This window comes from Scardinius erythrophthalmus, assembly GCF_964197995.2.
Source record: "Scardinius erythrophthalmus genome assembly, chromosome: 12".
Taxonomy (NCBI): Eukaryota; Metazoa; Chordata; class Actinopteri; order Cypriniformes; family Leuciscidae; genus Scardinius; species Scardinius erythrophthalmus.
Window position 1 is genome coordinate 29833590 of NC_138232.1, and position 13528 is coordinate 29847117.

At 35.9% G+C, this 13528-nt stretch overlaps 1 protein-coding gene across 3 annotated transcripts; it reads right to left on the reverse strand.

The window, feature by feature from the left end:
• Positions 1-230: 230 nt before the first annotated feature.
• On the reverse strand, positions 231-10173 carry rhebl1 (Ras homolog, mTORC1 binding like 1). 3 transcript variants are annotated; one of them, XM_081380553.1, is made up of 9 exons: positions 10040-10173; positions 9848-9933; positions 7484-7555; positions 6657-6724; positions 6486-6568; positions 3651-3707; positions 3514-3561; positions 1871-1952; positions 231-1711 (listed from the first exon to the last, which is right to left on the reverse strand). In XM_081380553.1, exons 1-9 carry the CDS (start codon positions 10111-10113, stop codon positions 1619-1621), a joined length of 663 nt encoding a protein of 220 aa, XP_081236679.1. In that variant the 5' UTR covers positions 10114-10173; the 3' UTR covers positions 231-1618. The 3 variants fall into 3 exon arrangements, with proteins under 3 accessions (XP_081236679.1, XP_081236681.1, XP_081236680.1); XM_081380555.1 differs by lacking the exon at positions 10040-10173 and having other exon boundaries at positions 9848-10032; XM_081380554.1 differs by lacking the exons at positions 3514-3561; positions 3651-3707 and having other exon boundaries at positions 1175-1711.
• Positions 10174-13528: the final 3355 nt, after the last annotated feature.

The window sequence follows — 13528 nt, forward strand, 5'->3', positions numbered from 1 at the left end:
GTGACCGCAGCCCTTCCATCACAGCGTGAATCGAACAACATAAGTATGACAAAGTAAAACCACACTCAAAACAAAACCATATTCTCCAACGATTCATTGTAATAAGGTGGTTGGGCAGCAAGTTACATCATATGGTAAATGCACCCCTGACTGGCTATTTCAACTTTGATGTGAGAGATCCAACTAACTCTTGATAATTGGAAACAGAAGAACAACAAATAAACAGAAAACACATTCTTTAAATGTTTTATTTTTCCACATACAAAAATTCCATATACAGAAGTCCCTAAAATTATAATGAAGGCTGTCAAAATTATAAAAATGAAAAACCTGGCACCCTGAACTTCACAGGAAAATTAGATGGTCAGATCTTAAAGGACCTTCGGACTTCAGTAATGATAATTCAATGTAGTATGGGTCAGGAAATTACATGATGGTATTCGTGTCATGGTACTATTTAATATCGCTAACCATTACTAAATAGGAAGCAGAGAGAATGATGCAAAAGATATAAGAAATGCATCGGACCAACATTTTTCAGTAGCCGGTGTATTATCAGTCTTAACTGCTCTAGAGAGATATTGTTGGTGATAAAGCTCATGGGTTAGGGTTAGCCACAGGGGCAAATTGTTGATCATGAATTGACTGGTCCTTGGCAACTATGTAAATATTAGCCCTCACAAACGGCAAAAGGTCTGTATGAAGTTCAGCACTATCCAAAAAAAAAAAAGTGTATTTATTTAATGAGGACTTTTATATGCCATGGGCACCTTTACGGGTAACCAGGTTCATTTCTGGATCAAAGCAAAACAATTCCAACAAAAATGCAAAGAAATAAAATAAAATAAAAATGCTAAATCTCACAAATAGCATTCTAACAAAGTTTTAAAGATCTCATTTACTTTATACTGAAGGTTTAGAAAGAATACAATTCTTGCAGTCACTTGATTGTGTATAAAACCACCGGTGGTGCGCAAGAGTAGATCTTTTTGGGGTTCTGTTGTGTGTGTGTGTGTGTGTGTGTGTGTGTGTGTGTGTGTGTGGGTATATATATATATATATATATATATATATACACCCACACTGTTCGCATAGTCTACTAGGAAGAGGAAAGGAGCAGCACAGCACTAAGTTGTCATATGTGCTGTCTTAAATGACAGTCTCTATATAAACTAAATTTCAACGGACTTCCCATTTTATTTCTTTTGGTTACACAAGAGAAGTAAAATTAGTAAATATGTTTCAGAGGGAGAGCAAAAAATAAAATAAAATAAAATCAAAATGAGAACAACTGTGTATTGCTGAGATAAATTGAGATAGTAGTTGCAGACAGCTTAGTTCCTGTCAGATTAAACATGAAATGTCAGTCAACATATCAAAGCTGAAGGTTACAGAGATGGGAGATTGTAAGTAAAACCTTTTACAGTAATTTGAGCTTCAAATAGCATCAATATTTAATTCCCAACACTGAATATGATTTTTTGGAATAATGTTTGTTGACGCATCTGGAAATTAATCAGGAGAGGACATATTTCTGAACTTATAGTTAAAGAGTTCGTTATAGTTAAAGGCAAGGTGATGTGTCTTTTAACTTCAGCATGTGAGTTTACTGCATGCCTTACATCACTGCACACTTCTTTTCCTCTGATGGGGCGTTTCCATCAACCTTTTCCATTTCCAGAATAATCCTCTTGAAAACCTCTACAGCTGTCTGTAAAATTGAAAGTTCTTTTAAGGAGGAGAACATATACACAAATGACCAAACTGTACAGAAAACAAATATATGCTTATTACAGAAATGTGTCAACAAAATGTTTTGTTAAACTAACTGTAGCAAAAGTTCCTATTCAAGATACAAAGAAGGTGTTACCTGATTTTCCTTAGCGGACGACTCCATGAAAGCAGCACCCCAAGAATCAGCTAGCTTCTTGCCCTCTTCTGGTTTAATCACTCTAAATTAAAACAACACAAAAGAGAGCATGACAGAGTGGGAATGCTTTGTCTTCCACCACAAAATGTTAGAAAACCTTAAAGTTTTAAAGTCTGGGAGACAATTTTGTGGTCTGAAATGTGATAAATATTTAAGAACTCCTTGTTGCTGAATATATTACAAATAAAAGCACAAAAAGACATTAAATCACATTTATGAGTAGTATTTATGAATTTAATGTTGATAACTTAATTACAAAAAAAAATGTGTCATTCATTTAGCCATACATTAACAGAAAATACAATTACTTTTTAGAAAATTTTGTCAAAAGTATCTAATGGTTATATATGGCAAATGAGACAAACGCCCTTTAAACTAGGATGGGTTTGAACAGGGTTTCCACTCTTTCACGAACACCAGATCCAAGGACTTTTTAAAGCACCTTTTATTTTGTATCAAGCACAGTATATAGACAATAAAGGTGGGTTTGTTACTGCCAACATGGACAATATTAACTGTAAAAAAGTTTACAGTTTATTTTGACTAAAAAACGAAGATTTCAACAACAGTTCAAATAATACAAGTTTTGACAAAAAAGAAAAAAAAGAAATGGATGAGTCAAAATTATAAATGATTATAGCTACATATTAATTTAAAATATTATACATAATCTAGATACCTGATTATTCTATATATTTTTTAAAGCACATTAGCTCCTTATCAATCCATATTTATAACACTGTGTGAAAATATGGGTCGATCTTCGCATTGGTCTGAACAAAAATGGGAGACGTGCTGAATGAAAATGCAGTTTCAATGTCTGACAGTAGATGGCGGTTTTGGAACAGCAGAAATATATTGTTTTCCCCAACTTCTGTAAAACTTACTTCTGTAAACAAAGCAGCACAGCACTTATAAACACTACTTTATTAGGGATTATTCATTGGAATTTTGATTAGCCAATTTTTAATAGCTCAATACTGAGTCAACCAAGCATCATTGAATTTGCCCTTCCCTGCTGGCACTGCTCATGATCATGATCCACGCACTCACGCCGCTTTCCCCCGTTTTCCTCCTCATCAGAAACGCTGTTTCATTCTGGCTTTTGCAGTGCATAAAGGCCAATTTTTGTACTCTAACAAATTTTACTTCAAGTTTAATTCAAACACTTTCAAAGACCTGTGTTTGTTTTCATAGACTTTCCAGGCCTTGAATGCTCTGTGTCTGAAATTCAAGTACTTTCAAAAAGCAAGTGAACCCTGTTTGCAGAAGTACCTATTAAATATAATTTAAAATGACCGAAAGGCAATATGACTGGCTGGGTAAAATTGGGATCCAGTATGTCTTAAGGCAAAAACATCAAAGGCTTTATAATAGCGCTACCTGTCAAGACTGATGGGCGTATGTTCGACAAGTGGCGGGATTTGAGACTATTCTACCAAGTTTAACACAAATTTGAAGTTCTACAAAAATTCAAAATAGAATAAAAATAAATAAGCCAACACCATAAAAAAATAGCAATATAATAGGGTTTAAGTGCTTGGTCCCTAAAGGTGAATAGGTGAATATATAGTTATGCTTACCTTTCCATGTGAAGGTCTTTTTTGTTCCCAACTAGAACAGTAGGTACCCTGGGTAAATATGTAATATTTTTGACTACATGTTTTATGACCGTGTGTAATATTTTGACCATATGTTCATGAGTTTAAACCACACTTACTGTATCTTTCCAACCATATCAAGAAGCTTGTCATGTAGAACCTGCACAACTTCAAAACTGAAAACAGAGCGGATTATGTTTACATTGTGTTGGCCTCGTGAGAAATATTCAAATAAGCATCTAGGCCCTTACAATCAGAAGAAAAATAACCCATATCAGAATTTAAGGTTAAATAAAGGTACTACTTCTCAGCCAATACTAGTGTTAAAAAAATAGTACAATGGTTTTGAAAAATACAACATATTGATACAATATGAAATTGTTTTTGCTTTAAAACAAACAATGAAATATATTTCTGGTGCCAATCCTGTTCTTGACCAGTGTTTCCCTGGGCGAAATAAAGCCTGTCCAGAACCAGCCTTGTTTCTCCACAGACTTCTGATACAAAAGTTGATACAAGGTGATATACGTGTCATTTATGTGACTACATAACCAGTCCAAAAACAAATATGATGTGTCAGTGTTTGTGTAAGCAGCACTTCTGCATTATGTTGTTCACGGTACCAGAAGTCATTCTTGTGTACCGGCAGATCTGGCTGTAAACTGTCAGTAATCTCTTCAAGTACTTGCTTGTGACTGAGACAGAAACTGAACCCGCAGATTCATTTAACATATTAAGACCTACAGAGTAATGCATTGCAATTTTATTACATTGCTCAGAGAGACTGCCATAACAATTAGTGGAATCGATTTTTCCAGCCCAAAATATTAGTCAGTAACCTGCACCAGAACCATGCCAGAGTAAAAGGGGTCTTGACAGAGCCAGTGTTCATGGTTTCAGCATTCTATTTGAATTGTTATATTTATATCTGTAGTATAGTATATGGTATGGCAGTCATAGTAATTATGACAAAAAAAGACGTCATCTTTCAAATGTTTTTATTTTTACTCTACTAAATAGAGTCCGTTTACACAACAACATTGTACTAAAAATGGAAAAGTTTTTCCTATATGCGTTTTCCGCATATTTTTTCAAAACGATTTTGTCAAAACGATCCCTGTTCACACAGATCCGTGAAAATGACTAAAAAGCCAGTGGTTGGCAATGTCATTTTGTAAAGAACACTACGTGCCTGTACACTTAACAGGTAATATGAATGTCTCCGTTTTCACAAATTCACATTTTTGTTGTTTACACAGAGACAATAACGCTATCATTTTCAAAAGTTTGCGTTTTCAGGCCCCCCAAAATGCAGATGTCATGTAAATGAATGGCCAAAACGCATAAAAAACAGTTTCCCATTTTTAGCTGAAAATGGTGTCGTGTAAACAGCCCCAAAGTTTAATTAGTACACTAATGCAGGTTTGATACATGTACCAAGTAGAATTAGTGCATATATCTGGTAAGATTTAAATATGTTATTGCACATTTGAAACAGAAATTTTGGTCATAAATGGCATCAAATCTGTAAATTGGAGATGTCATTCATGATTAGCCTTTGAGGGTTTAGTTTTAAAAATAATTAGTTTGTTGTTTTGAGTAAGCTGCCTTGAAATTGTGCACACTACTTCTGTATCAACGACATTATTTGAACAAAAATATTTGTGTTTCATGTTTAGGAAACTAGTGTAGCTGACTAAAGGCTGATTTATACTTCTGCGTCGGACCTACGCCGGAGCCTCTACGCTGTAGGCAACGCGTTGGTTTTCATTTATACTTCTGCGTCGTTGTCCGCGTTCACGCGTGCAGAGGGAGCATGTGAAACCCGAGGGAGCGGTCCTAGCAGACCAATCACAGCGCTTGCGTCCGCGTAGAGTTGACGCGTTGTTACATTTTTGGAGAGGTGCACGTCAGGGTACGCCGAAAGGTACGCGCGCTACACACAGCCTACGACGTAGCTACGGCGTAAGTTCGACGCAGAAGTATAAATTGGGCTTAAAGCTTAAACGTGGTCTGCATGCTCAATTCTTCTGAACTAACTGGTAAGTTTTACATAGAAAGCACTATCATGTATTGGTTAGGCAGTACAAAATGTAAAGAGAACTGCCGTGCTCACAACTCTTTTGTCTTTTATCTCCACAAACATTTGAATCTGCACTTCATCTTTATAGTAAGTGTGCAGAAGATCTGTTGATTGGTGTTGTAGGTTACTGTGCTTCTCCTTTCCCCTCCTCTGCTCTCCTTTCAATTCTTCTCATAACTTTTTATGAGCTTTTCAAATCTGTGATCTGATATGATGACCAGCACTAAAATTAGGGATTATGACCCTTTAAAGAGTTGTTTATTTTCTTCGGTCTTGCACAGTCCATGATGTAAATTTCATCATCAGCAGGACCAGCTGCAAGGACAGTGCAGTCCAAATTTTCCAGCCTCACGTCTGAGTGCTTCGCCTTCTTGTGTGCCTGACCGAATTCACTGCACTAATGTTTTTAACAGGGCTGTTCAATTAATAAATGATCAAAGAATTTGGAAACAACAACGAAAAATGTTGAGTTTGAAACAGCATAAAGATGACAACCAAGAGAAAGTACCACAGATCAGTCATAGTACACATGCATCACATTTGTCCATTCAAGCTCATGGCCAATAGATTATACTAGATTAAAGAATAGAACTGACAGAAAAACAAAGTCAGAAACCTAGCAAAGATGCAAACACAAAAACAACACTGGGTATATTGATGAGTCCAAGAATGAAGAACAAAATTTAAAAAAAGAGTGATTACATAAGCATGCAAGTTTGTTTATTTGCATTATTAACCTGTCACTTAAAATTAAATGGCCAGAAGAGACTAAACATTTAAAAATTCCAGTTGTATGACTAAAGAAAACAAAACAAAACAAAACATAAAAGAATAATAACAATGCAAGTAAGAAAAAAAAAAAAAACCTGACCTTTTCATTGAAGTGACAGAGTACACCAGAACGTAACCATGAATATCCATAGAATGAGACTGGGGGAAAATGGAATACTCATCCTAAACAGAAAAGGGGAGGGGAACAACTGGTATGAAAAATGATGAAAAAAGAAAAAGATTTAAATAGAATAATTGTAGGGGGTCTTACCTGTCCAGCAGTGTCAACTAACTGGAGATTGAAATCCTGGCCATTCACAGACACCATTTTATTAAAAGCTTAAAGACAAACAAAAAGATTTCAAATTGGGGACCAAATGTCATGTAGTTGTATGAATTTCCACAATTCAGTCACCATACTGAGAAAACACAAGCAGGCATTAAAACTAAATTATAAATTACAGAAACACATACATGATATGACATTTCAGTATCAAATTTCATAGTTAGTTAAGCTGACAGGTGTCACTAAAACAATAGCAACCATTACTGATCACTTGATGAAGTACACTAATTTTGTTTGCTCATTTTATTTTAAATTCATTGAAATTAATTACTATTTGAAAATAACCAATGATCTGTTAAGCATTATGTAACAATGTTTGTTAATGAATAATTAATGTTATAACGTAATGCACAGTAAACTTGCATTAAACATTAAAATAAACTAAAATCCAAAAGAAACAAGCAAAACAATAAAAATATAAATTAATAATAATAAACAAACCTGGTTATAATATGTAGTTCTACAGACTTAAGGACAGGGTTTATTTCACATGGAAAGAGGCATGGGTTCTCCCAAATTAGTGCCCATGATTCAATGATTGATTGTGCCAAAGGCACCACACTGGCCAGAACCGGTCTAGCCCACTCTCATACTTTTGTACAATACTGTGATTGATTCTTCTACATCATACAACGGTCTTAAAACTAGGATCTACTAGTTGCTAGCTACTAAATTGAATGAATTTGACCATTTTAGAGTCATGCAGGTTATAATATTAGTAATATAGTAGGTCAAAGTATTTCAGTACTCACTGTTTTCAATAGTAGGGTCGTAGGAATCTACAAATTGTCCTTCTACAAACTGTATGGTGAGGGAGGATTTTCCTGTTGTAAAATAAATAAAAATGATTAGCGAAGTAATGTTAAAAATAATTAGTAACAAAAACAGAGACAGCTATTATAAGGGTTTTGAATGACATTAAATATTATTATTATTTTATTACAATGGAAAGAATGTTAAAGTGTTGAGAAAGCTGCTTACTGATGAAGAGTATGCCACCAACACATGTAAATGTACTGATACTGTCAGAGCAATCTTTTTCTTTTTTTCTTTTTTTTAATGGACCCATGAACTTCATAAATACAGATGATACAGATGATATTGCAACCTCTGCCCAATTCGGGGTAAAAGATTCTCAGTCATTTTCATGGGTGCGTTAAATATGACACTGGCTTGATACACGGCATAATGCATTGTGAAAATACACATTTTGAATGCTAATACCAATTTTGTATGATGCCATTAAGTCAACATACAGTATGGGATAGTAAAGAATAAGTTGCCATTTCATTGTTCCTTCTGCCCAATTTCTTTTGAAAAAGCGTACCGTTTTTAATGAACCCATGAACTTCACATATGGGGAAATATAGATGGGTCGGGCAGTCGTGGCCTAAAGGTTAGAGAGTCAGACTGGTAATCCGAAGGTTGCCGGCAGGAAACGACTGAGGTGCCCTTGAGCAAGGCACCTAACCCCCAATTGCTCCCCAGGTGTCACAGCAAAACATGCCTACTGCTCCGGATGTCTGTTCACTAACTTGGATGGGTTAAATGCAGAGGACAAATTCCAAGTATAGGTTACCATACTTGGCCTTCACATGCCACTTTCAAATCTTATTGAACCTTCTGCCCATTTCCTTTCGGCATCTCTGTGTTAAATATGATAATGAGAACTGATACAGTGTGACCTTGTATCAAAGTACAAAGATTAAACAGTTTGTTCATAACGCATTGAACAAACAAAGTACAAAATTATAATGATATATCTATCACATTTGAACAATTAACTTTACAGCTTTCCCCTAATTCAATACAACTATTGCCATTGAGCATTTAATTTTAATGGATGCAAACAATATCACACTAATGTGCTTTTACATTATCATTTAACTTCATGACTCACTGCATGTACACATTTTGGTAGAGCAAGAGAGATATAGTTTGCTGCCCTCAACTCGCAGACAACCTGCAGACCTAATGGCACCAATCTGCAAACAACACCACAAGACCTGCCACTTCAAGAGGCAATACATCAAATATACAAGATTTCACAGGTGGATGGGCGTGCAAGATAAAGCTATGCATAGGTTGATATTCATCTACAAATACACAGTTTCCACATAAAACCGAACACGGCTAAAATCAAACAATAAACAAAAACGATTCTCATGTATGGTGGCTTAAAATATCTACATTTACAGTATTGTTAGAACCATTTGATTTTGAAATGTTGATTTCTGAGATGGCACAGTAATAATTCTTCAAATTTGGCATTTTTGTAACAGCCCTCATATTACACGCACCCTTGAAAATGATCCACACGGGGATATACTAAAATAAACCATGGTTCACTCATATGTATTGTCTCAAATGTAAAGTTTATGGGCTAATTAAAACAGAATGGTAACGTAACAGTTGTTCAAACTTTGACTGAGAAACGCAGACTCAAATTGCCTAGAGAAGATGCAACAGGACAGCTTATTCTTTGTTATCGTATGTCAATTTCCTCACAAGACCATTAAAAATGTTACAGTGCAATTCGGGGTCTACTCATTCTGTATTATCCCAAAAACTTGATAGGGCACTACACTGTTTATCATTCCACAGTGTGTACCCTTGAAAATGACCGAGAATGAGCGCTTTAAATCCCTTTATGGACACAGCGCCATTCACATCGACACGTAGCGTAGCGTCATTTAAGGTGGAACGGAAAGCGATTTCTTTTTAGCTAATCGAATAATTGGTTATATTGAAGTGCAACACGGTACAGATCAATATTAAGACATGTTTACATGTTACTAAAATTGCCCGATTGATGATATTCGAGTATTGGTCGGCATATCGCGCGTGATCAGACTGAAGAAGCACGTTGCTAATTCTTGCCAGCACCATGCGCTTTTCCATTATGTCGCCAAATGCTGCTGCGCGTTTAGAAGCTTGTTGACAGCATCGAAATAAATACGTACATTTGTAAATACTTAAAACTTAAAGTGGCTGGAAACCAGTCAACAGCTCAAATGAAATGTAGGTTAACGTTAATAAAATAATTGCAATAACTCTGCTAACTTAACGACTACATAACATCAAATACTTCCTACTCAAAAATATCGAACACTTACCAACTGACCGATACCCCAATACAGCAATCTTTCTGTATTTAGGTTGAGGCATTCTTTGAAAATAACTTTTGAACGTCAAAACCAAACTGGAGGTTAAAAAAGAAATAGTTTATCAAACATTAGAGGTATATCACGTGATAACAACAAACTTTTCCACGCCCTCCAGAAAGATCTTCATCATTGTTTCTGTACCATAAAATGAACTTTTCGGTTGGTGGATGCTGAATAATCAAAAATATTTTTCTTGGGAAGTAAACATTGAGCATACAGTGACGTCTTAAACCTACGACGAATGAACTAAAATGCTTATTCACTGCAATTGCGTGTCTTCTTCTAAGCTAATAGCGGTTGGGAAACTAACTGTTGGTGCATTTCCGCCACCTATTGGGATGGAGTGTAAAGCGGTGTGGGGGGTGGGGTGGGGTGGGGGTATCTTTATTATACAAAGCTATTTCTTTATTAGAAGAATTTAATTAATTTAATTAATTTATCTTTATTTATTTATTATTCTTTATGCCTTAAATATTTTGCACATGCACATTTTCTAAAAATCCACATTTATTCCAATTGCCGAAATCACGCTTTCTTATATAAATTAATTTATTGAGAGGCCTACATGCTATATTCATGCATTTATGTACTATATTAAATGTATATTCATACATTCCTGCTACTGCCATAAACTGGTCTTTCACAACTTTTTTGAATGCAGATGGCACCCCTTTTACTTTATCCCATATCTCTTGCCACGTCTCTTTGACAACTAGCCTACTTTAAATAAATCCTTCAATTTTGGGGTGTTTAAGAGCCTATATTACCTATATTATCAAAAACTTTATCACCCTCCACTCCAATGTGAGCATGTACAAAAAACTGAACAAAAAGTATTTCTATAGCATGGTTTGGCTTGATAATGACTTTCCACTCAATCTGAGCAAATCACAGTAGTTAGTGGTAGGCCTTCTGTGTTAGCCCTGAACCAGGGACCTTCTTGCTGCAAGGCAACCATGCTTATTGCTTAATTTATACTTCTGCGTCGTTGTCTGCGTTGACGCGCAATTACACATGCAGAGGGAGCATGGTTACATTTTTGGAGAGGTGCACGTCAGGGTACGCGTGCTACACACAGCCAATGACATAGCTACGGCGTGAGTTCGACGCAGAAGTATAAGGCTACGTTTACACGGAAACGATCTAAAGAGAAAACGCAAAAGTGATCACTTTTTATTCTGCGTTTAGACGAGCGTTATGGGGGGGGGGGGGAATCTGCGTGCATATACGGTGACGCAAGAGTGTGTGAAATTCAATGTAGTATGCACTCTAGCCGGCTAGGTGGCAATGTGAAGCACTGATCGGCGCCTTCACTGTCTAGCAGACTTTTGCGTTTTACCGTTTAGACGGAAACGCGACGGTGGAGCGTTTTTAAGATTTCCACTCTGGAGGGTGGTTTCACTTTTTTGCGTTTTTAAGCCCCCAAAACGCCGTCCCCGTCTAAACGAAAGGCACATCTGATAAAATATTTTTACGTTTTCACCCGCGAGCGTTCTCGTGTAAACAGGGCCTAAATTGGGCTTTAGCATGGACTTACCATGCTGCCACTTTTATAAAGCTTCATAGCTTCATGGCTATGTTATGGTATAAAAAAATATCCTGAAGCTCATTGTGTATTTATCCTCTAGACCAAAAATAATTTTTTTGAAAATTAGGATTATTGCATCTGCCAATTCGGACATTGTATTCAGCTCCATTTGAGTTCTAAACACATGAACCTTTCCAAAGAAGTTCTTTAAAAAAAAAAAAAAAAAGGTTTGTATATAGTATAGAAGTATATAGCCCTAAAAATATGATATACTATTTCTATTGCTATTTATATATATATATATATATATATATATATATATATATATATATATATATATATACACAGTATGTTAAATACATAAGTGAAGTCAGTGTGTGTGTGTTTGATTATTTGTAAGATGAGAATTGCTTTATAAAAGCAAATGCAAAAAATATACTGCAATCCGTTTTTTTAAACAGATGTACACGGTCGTGACTGTGGCTCATGTAGTGCGGTGATATCTTGTTTTTACCTATTTACTTTACACACATCTCTGTAATTAATTAATAAACTCTGTAATTGGTGGGCCATTAAGGTTAATCATCATTAATCCCGCAATGTTTAAAACAAGACATTTAGACCTCCTTTTTAGACAATTATATTCACAAGACTAAAAGCCCTCCTGCATTCCCCTGTCTGACAGGAAAGGTCTGCATACAGTTCCTGAGGGGTTTCGAATCTGGGCACTCAGTAAGGGGAGATTCAATTAAGTCTCACATTCCCTTAATGGCCGGATTAGAGCATTGAAATGTGCACAGAGCCTACAAATCTTTGCTGTAAAGTATGAAGCTCCAATGGCCACCTGTTTCAGTAAAGAAAATCTTTGAGAGTTTCTTCCTTAAAAGGAAAACACTTGCACTTTCAAATTTAAATTAGGCTTTGCAAAAATTCTTCAGTGTTATTGGAATCTTAGGAGTTAACCGTGACTTTCTCCAGTCCATGTATACTCTCTGTCTTCCCTCAGTCAATGATTGTGGTGGCTGCAGTTGTCAGGGGCAGGGAATGGTAGAATTCAAGTGATAATGCACCAGTTACTACAAAGAATCAGATACTGCTAACCCTAACCCTAACCCTAACCCTAACCCTGGTGGCTGCAGTTGTCAGGGGCAGGGAATGGTAGAATTCAAGTGATAATGCACCAGTTACTACAAAGAATCAGATATTGCTGGGATACAGTTAATGGGGAAGCTTACACTGTAGATTCTGAAGCAGCAAAACAAATGGGTATAAGGGCATATATAAGAAAAGACTGATCCTCAGAATTCGTTATACACTAACAGCCCTGGTAAGGTAAGCCCTGGTAAGGTAAAAGGTAAGCATACAGTGTATATAGGCCTATATGGCCCTGACTGACTACACCTCTGATATGGAGTCAAATTTCAGTGAGGTAAGTGCATAAATTATAGGCTATTTTACCATTTAAGTCTGTTTGGTTGGATCGCACACTCATTGACAGAACAGAAGATAAAAGCGATCAGGCAATTTCGTTCAATTAAAAATTAGAGTTTTGTTGAATATAAATGTTTGTCTTCAGGAGACAAACCCCCCAAAAATTGCTAATCTTTGCCTACACAGCTACACCAGATTACTCCCAGGGCTACACTTCCTAAAAGCATTGTAACCCTATAGACTGTGTAGAGACCATCAATGGTTTTACAATCTACTTAGGCTTATAATGCTTTTGGGAAACGGAGCCTAGTATGGTCAGGTTTAGGATTATTTACAGTAATGGGGTTTAGGAATAGGGACTGCAGCCTTAACGATGGGGGTAATAATCAAAAGATTGATCTGAAAATCAGTTTAAAAATGGTTGTCTCAATTAATTAATAAACTGAGGAGAATGCTAGATTTTCAAACTATAATAAATATTTGATATATGAAATATCAATTTGGTTGTATAACAAAACAGGCAAGGATAAACTCTAATTTCTCTAATTTTAAATGGAAGAAATAAGATTGCACACAGACAGGCAAATACCTTTGAATATGTACATCTGCAAGATGTCTGTTGAAGATCCCTTCATCTGGAAAGCATCTGCTGTTTACTAACATCTGATAGA

Coding starts and splice junctions, on each gene's coding strand:
- rhebl1 (XM_081380553.1), bottom strand. CDS start 10,113: ATGCTCAATGTTTACTTCCCAAGAAAAATATTTTTGATTATTCAGCAT. Junction 7,556..9,847: donor ATTGGGGTATCGGTCAGTTG/GTAAGTGTTCGA, acceptor ATTTTACAACAG/GAAAATCCTCCCTCACCATA. Junction 1,712..1,870: donor CGTCCGCTAAGGAAAATCAG/GTAACACCTTCT, acceptor TCAATTTTACAG/ACAGCTGTAGAGGTTTTCAA.